Source organism: Perca fluviatilis, chromosome 13, assembly GCF_010015445.1.
Source record: "Perca fluviatilis chromosome 13, GENO_Pfluv_1.0, whole genome shotgun sequence".
Lineage (NCBI taxonomy): Eukaryota > Metazoa > Chordata > Actinopteri > Perciformes > Percidae > Perca > Perca fluviatilis.
Window position 1 is genome coordinate 20,341,908 of NC_053124.1, and position 7,500 is coordinate 20,349,407.

Below are 7,500 nucleotides of genomic sequence, written 5' to 3' on the forward strand. Positions count from 1 at the left end.
TAAAGCACAACGTATTTGTATATGTATGCGTTTGTGTCCGTGTTTGGGGGGGGGGGTGGTTGGGGAGGAGATGGGGGGTGTTACCACCTTTGACTTTTTTCGTGCTTCCAAAGTTGATTGCTGGCTATACCAACTAACTTTTCTCCACTTTCCTGGAGCACGAGCAGATAGCTGAAAGGAACATCGCGACTGTTGTGTGGAATAAGGTTGGCGAAAAAAGGCCCTAGGCTTTTCAGTGTCTATTATTTCGCTAAGAGGAAATGCAATAAAAAGCCATTTGCCAACACTGTATAGTATTAAGTTGCTGTGAGCTGTAGCCTACATTCACCACTAACCAGAGGCAGAACATAATGTAATGTCAGAGATTATTCCTTCACAGCGCTGTGCAATGCGAGAAAATCTCAGTGCTGAACCGGGCAGACACGTCAGTTTTCATCAGACTCACCCACACCTCTGCTGGGCAACGATCAGGTAAATCAGTAAGTCAGTAGTAGGCTATAGAGTGGAGTTGCATATTAAGTGGTTTGGGGTCCTTCTTTAAGTAATTTTGGGGTACAGTTTGATTTTGAAGAAGAAGCAGCAATACCACAGGCCAAGCAATCAGCCCGTTCCAAACAGGCACATTTTCAACGGGCCACTGTACTAGTGTTTTAAAAAAAGTCACAGCTTTATTTTCTGTGAAGGTATTTAAATCAGTTTCTCTGCCAATCTCTTAATGTCCCTTTTTCGTCTGGTAGTCAAAGACACAGCAGGTCCTCCAATATTCTTAACAATATGGAATGTTTCATGTTCTATTACTGACAATTGGCTCTGAAAGGATTCAGGAGTCAAATTCAACAGTGTTTGTTATTGCAGTCAAACGTATCCGAGGGACTCAAAGCAGCTGGAGTCAAGAACTTCCGATTTTCCAGGTCGACTTACTTGCACTGATTCATTTAGACCCAATAAGTGACTTCTGTAAGACATGATGCAGAGAAAAAGAGAGCAACACTGAGCCATCTCACTGGGATCAAAACTTCCTTTCATGAAAAGAGGTAAGAAACTTTATACTATTTAACATATAATGTGCTACATACGGAATTAGTGTAACTATAAGGTTGATGGCAAAACATGCAATGTATATTAAATTTGGTTATTATCAACACATAAATTGTTCCAAAGCATTAAGCAAGAAAATGTCTTTAAGATGGCTAACTACACAGATCATAAACCTTTTTCAATGGAAAGACATGCTGGATCACCTATGACTGTTGTGAGAAGCTTAGGTAAGTGAGTAGTAAGCATAACCTCAATTTTTCACCACCTCAGCCGACATCTCTCTTGTTCCTGTGGGCAATGCTTGTTTCTTCCTGTTTATCTCCGATAACAATTTTGTGCCCACATTGTTCCACACACCAGTTCTCCCTCTACACTGGCATTGGCAACACAGTCAAACACAAGCAGCCGTCTACTGTGAAACTCACTGCAGCGTGGTGACTGCCTCGCTTGTATTTGGCTTTGGTGGGCACCTGGATCTGAAAAAAAACTACCAGTTGGAACTATCTGTCAGCCCCCAGCTACTCTGTTTATATTGTTCTGGCAAGTTGCGCTGATTATGCCAGGCAGATTGGCTGTTTTACCTGCTTGCGCTGGCTGCTAGCCTGTCAGCTAGCAGCCAGCGCAAGCTACTAGCCTGTCAGCTCCCAGCAGCTCTGTCTTTATCGTCTCGGGTAGCGGAGCTGGTGCTGCCTAACTGGCAGAAGCACCATCAGCAGCAGCCTGAGACTGCCTGTCTTTGTTGCATTTTCTCAGGCGTGGACTCTGGCTCACTCAAATCTGCATAGATTCTGACAACATGTTATAAATATATAAATATATATATTATATAAAATGTGAAATAATCCATAAAAGCCACCATACAGGTATAGGCCTAATTGAAATCTGGCAGTCAAACGCTTTCGATGATGTCAGGATATGTAAGTGAATGGTGAAAGTTGTTACAGTGATACGGTACGGCTAATAAAGGCATGTCATCCCATATGACTAATAGTAGAACCTTTTGAATATCAGCAAAGTGCTCCTTTAAGTTGGCTGACTTGGCAATAATTTATGTACCTCAGACAAGGCTGCGATTGCAGAGTGATTTTTCCTTCCAGACATACCAGGAGCAGCACACAGCTGTATAGTTCACCAGCATATGGATTAAATAAATACAGTCTGCACAGAGCTTGTTAACACTTGTTCACTTGGCTACAACACACTGTTGCAGCCAAACTGAACTAAAACACACACATCTCCGCACACCCAGACAAAGGCACACACGCAAGCTGCATACACACAAACGCAAACAGGTAGCCTCACACACAAGCAAACATCCTTAAAGAGTAAATTTTCTCAACTGTGTTGGTGTCTCATATACATACATAGCCTATATAGACTCCAACGCACATATGCACAGACTTGCACACACACGCTCAGACGGGTCCATAGACTTACATACCACTGAACCTCTGCCTCAGACACACACAAACACACAGGAACACGCTTGGAGTATAATTCTGTGGTACAATATGCTGAAATACTGAACCACTAGTTGGGGTCTGGTCTCTAGCTATGTGGTCAGTTGCTAACCTAATCTGATTAATGGATTTCAACCCCAACCCTGCTACAAACACAGAAACGGAGGAAGATACATTGGTAGAACCTCTGAAAACTAGGTTGGGTCATTGCCCCTGCTTTGCCTAGTAACGGTTCTTAATCTGATTAATGGATTTTTCACAGAAAAGCACCCTTGAAAACCAGCGGTGGAAAATAAAAAGTGGCCAACAAATGCCAGTCAGTTTTGACTGTGTAAAGTTGTCCCTAGAGACAAACTGCACTAACAGGTGAATGGGAGGAGCAAGTGCATTTCAAAGGTGTTTAAGTAAAAATTCAATAAAACGATTCCTGTTGCATTGATAGCAGGGTCAAACAGTCAGGTGCCAACATTGTGTCAGAGCAACTTCTCTATTCACTTTCTCTTTATAAAAAAAGACAAAGTTAATGTTTTGTTTTTAAATTAAATGTATGTACTAGGCCTACTTTTTTAACAATTATCTTTCTGTTCTATCACTTTGGGTCTGGAAATGAATTGAGTGATACACATTTTCTGTATAAGTGTAGTGCCTTAACTTATCCAGGCTATGCTATAAGACATACTATAAGCTGCAGGCTAATATTGGCTAACGAGTTTCTGCAACATTATACAGACTGATTATAAACCACAGGGAAAGTTAGAAGCCAAGTTGGGTGAATGCGTGTGAAGCAGGCCTGGTCCATATATGGTTGCCAGATTTGACAAGGTTTTGGGACTGCAAACTTGGGGCCGATATGGGCTGAGAATGGGACATATGTGCCCCATGGACAGGGCTCAATGTAAAGTCATTCAACATGAATTTGGCATGAGTCTGGACAAAGTGAAGCTGTTGTTGGGTGGGGAAAATGTTACTACTCGGGTAGTTGATTAGGCAATTTTCAGGCTAATATACCTTGGTTGTGGTATAAAACACATCAAAGCCTGCCACCTCAAGTTCATATAGTTACAAATAACTATAACACAAGAATGTAAACAGACACATAAAGAGCATGACCCACACACACACACACACACACCTGTCACTTTGATCTTTGATTGATTCTGTGCCCTTTAAACAAGTCGATAATTTACAAACCAACAAATTAAGTCATTAATTGCCATGACAGCTGGCGACACCTCCTTTATTAATCTTTGCCAGGATAATTAGTAAGCCTTAATTGGAATTTATTAGAATTAATTGTTGTTTGGGATTTTGGGGGACAAAGAATAAACCTGCTGTGTGTGTAGGAGGGGCAAAGGTTTGATGCCCTCTGTACAGAATGATGAATGGGGTATGAAACACTGACACAAATACATGTGTGTGTGTGTGTGTGTGTGTGTGTGTGTGTGTGTGTGTGTGTGTGTGTGTGTGTGTGTGTGTGTGTGTGTGTGTGTGTGTGTGTGTGTGTGTGTGTGTGTGTCACTGCGGCACAGCCTGCTGTAAAGTTGTGAGAAGATGAGCTCATTAGATACACAATGAACTACCTGTTGACCCATTTTATGCAAATAGGTCAACAGGTAGCTTACATACAATGAGACATACTGAACCAGGTTCTACTGTGACTCTTGGTGTTTATGTGTGTGAGGAAGATCCAGGGTGACACTCAGAGACAGACGGTGAGAGGGTGACAGAAAAAAAGAAAGAAAGGGATGTACTGACAGAAAAGAAACACATGGGGATTAACTGCCTCAGAGGAGTAATGTTGTGTGTGTGTGTGTGTGTGTGTGTGTGTGTGTGTGTGTGTGTGTGTGTGTGTGTGTGTGTGTGTGTGTGTGTGTGTGTGTGTGTGTGTGTGTGTGTGTGTGTGTGTGTGTGTGTGTGTGTGTGTGTGTGGCATGAGAGTCAAACTTGCTTGTGGGCCTGACTGAATTGTCTCTACTCAACATTCCTCAGTTTTCTAAAACTCTGAAAAAATCTGCCAAATCTGACTTGTACTAGCACATCAAAGACTACATAAAACCACAACACACACAGATGCACATACAAGCATGCATGCACATTCACATGTGCATATACATAGTTGACGGCATGCAAACATACACATACATAGACACAGTTGGACACACACAAACACAGACCACAGCTAAAAGCATCAAGCAGCTCAAAGCAATCCGCCCTGCTGAATAACATCACCAAGCAAAGCCACCAATCCACATAATGAAAAACATACACAAACACACACAAACACACATGCACATATGCCCGCACTCATGTGCACAAAAGGCCAGGACCATAAACTCAGAATTGCACTAATCATTTATACAAACACACTAAAACAACAGACATTCATAAAAATACACCAAAACTCAGTTTAAATTCAGAAATTAAGGCTGTTTTAAAGAAACACAAATGATACCATCTAGTGATCACACAAACGTGAGCATGAACACAAAGTAAGCCAGAAACCCTCCCTGCGTTTGCCCTTAAAAGGTTAGCTCACCCAATGACATCTACTTTCCCACTTCGCCCTAACGGGATTTGGCCTTACAGATAGTAAAAAAACAAAAGAGATTTTAGAAAATTCTGCTCAAAGACTTCTGTCACTATCCCAATATAATTCGAGTGAATGGACTTTTGTTTCAAAGCACTGAAAAAATACATTCGCAAAACTCCACAGCAACTCAACCATCTCTTTCCTCTATTACAGAAAACTCACCGTGGACACACACTGTGGTTTCACAATTTTTTCGGCAGAAACAGTTCACAATGAAAAATGCCGAGACAGCATAAAGAAAAGCACATGAGTGTGTGTGTGAGAAAAGAAAAAGGAAACAGACAGAGAGCGCTTCAGCATGCGGTGACACAGGTGTAGGAGGATAACACAGTATGTGCGACGTGTGTCCCTTTGGTACAACTGATGACAGAGGAAAACAAGTTCTAAACAAGTTGTCTGTGTGTGTGTGTGTGTGTGTGTGTGTGTGTGTGTGTGTGTGTGTGTGTGTGTGTGTGTGTGTGTGTGTGTGTGTGTGTGTGTGTGTGTGTGTGTGTGTGTGTGTGTGTGTCTTAAATGCACAGCTTTACAATAGCCCTGATTCAACAAAATATGTTGTGGTAAAAGTACATCACGCTACACATAACTATATTAACTCAAGTGCTTACTTTACAAAAATGTACAAACTCATGCTCTGTCTTTAACACACACAAGGATTTTTCCACATACAGTATAACTCGATAAAATGACTCACACATACACACATAAAAGGCAGACAGTTCGACATATATTTCAATATTTGAATAGAAGCAATAGAATATTCACACAGCTATAGTTATAATGTACCCTAAACCACAAACCAATGCACCTTTGAGCTCACACTTACACAATAACCTCAACGGTATGCATTTTGCATTTCCTGTAGTGCAATAAAGTGTGTGTGTTTTCAAATGCATGAAGCAACACAAAACACTGGCCTGTTCAATTCGAACACTTAAGACGTCAGGAACAAATGGATAAAATAAAGCTCTTACATCTAATTTAATCTCACTTAATCCTAATCTTAATCTACATTAAATTAGCAGGTCAAATAACGTCCAGTTATACAACATCATCCTGTAACTGCAGGCTCACGATAGCTATTACCAATCCAGCAATCCTTTTAGGTAGGTTTACACCTCGGACTGGTATTTATTTAGCTTACCACTGCAGTAAAAGTTGTCAGTATTTGCAAGGCAAAATCAACACAATCATACAGGTTCACTTAAGAAGACACGGCTGGCAACAATTACTTACATATTTTGCTCTAAGTACATATGATCTTACCCAGCCGATCAAACAGCTGACCAAGTTGCTACCATTAAACTTTAAGGAAGGAACTAATGAGCTCTGTTCCTCATGAGGTTAACTGAACCGGGGTGCAGTAGGCACGATGGAGGAGCGGTAAGGTTTGGTTAGTGGATAATAATCATAAAAACAGTTTTCCACTCTCACAAGTAAAGCAGCTAACACACAGTCACTTCCTCCAACAGTGATGACTAAGAGCATCTTTTCAGAACACTTCTCCCAGTACCGTGCTCTGCATAACGCTGTTTTATCAGCAGTCATTTAGTCTCAGTAAACTACTTCTCCCCAGCACCTATTCTAGCTAAAGGCAATAACGCTAATCTACTGAGCCCCACAAGCACACCAAAAATGCACACATACGCACACAAACACACACACACACACACACAAACACACATTTTGTCTAAAATAACGAAAAGAAATTGTTTGAAATTTAGCCTAGTAAGGTTGTAATGTATTGTTTAATCTACATACATTAGAACAAAGCTAAAATAAATATAGATATACGTCAAACAGAAATCAATTAATGAACAATAATTACATAGATCTCAAATTGAGCAATTGATGGTAATAAATAATAACCACAAAAAGTATTTTAAAATATGCAATAAAAAAAGGATATGCTTCCACTTTTTACGGAAACATTTAATTTAAACACATGATAATAAATTCTACTATAATTTCGACTTCATATAGCCTATAGTTAAGGTAATAAAAGTTGTTTTAAATAAAGTATTTCATTTTGTCAAATTTATTATGTCATATAATCCCAGTGATGGAGATAATGAGGGTATACATTATTAACCATAATATAGAGGGATTAATGGAACAAAAAGACTGGATTAAAACAACTTCTGTCTTACCTCTGCTGATCATCAGGTTATAAAAACATCATGGCTGACTCCTGGCCTTGGCATCAGCTCTGTTGAAGCGGCTTGATTCGACCCTAAGCCGTGCCGGTCCGTCCAGCAGCAGCCAACAGTTCGGCTACTGTCCCTCCGTACTCCACGCAATAATGGGAAGCAGAAGCCAGGCGTCAGGCCCAAACTAATATCCCTCCATTTCTTTATCAGGTCCACGTAACTCCACACAGGTCCGTTCTTTGACTTTGGTTTAAGAAGGTCTTAA

General features: G+C 40.6%; 1 protein-coding gene across 4 annotated transcripts in view; it reads right to left on the reverse strand.

The window, feature by feature from the left end:
• Positions 1 to 7,500, reverse strand: part of trps1 (trichorhinophalangeal syndrome I) — a 118,124-nt gene that overhangs the window by 89,272 nt on the left and 21,352 nt on the right. For all 4 annotated transcript variants that reach the window (XM_039820144.1, XM_039820145.1, XM_039820146.1 and 1 more), the window contains exon 2: positions 7,236 to 7,500. This exon is cut by the window's right edge and continues 217 nt beyond it. In XM_039820144.1, coding sequence (XP_039676078.1) covers positions 7,236 to 7,248 — 13 coding nt within the window. In that variant the 5' untranslated portion in view covers positions 7,249 to 7,500. The remainder of the gene's footprint in view (positions 1 to 7,235) is intronic.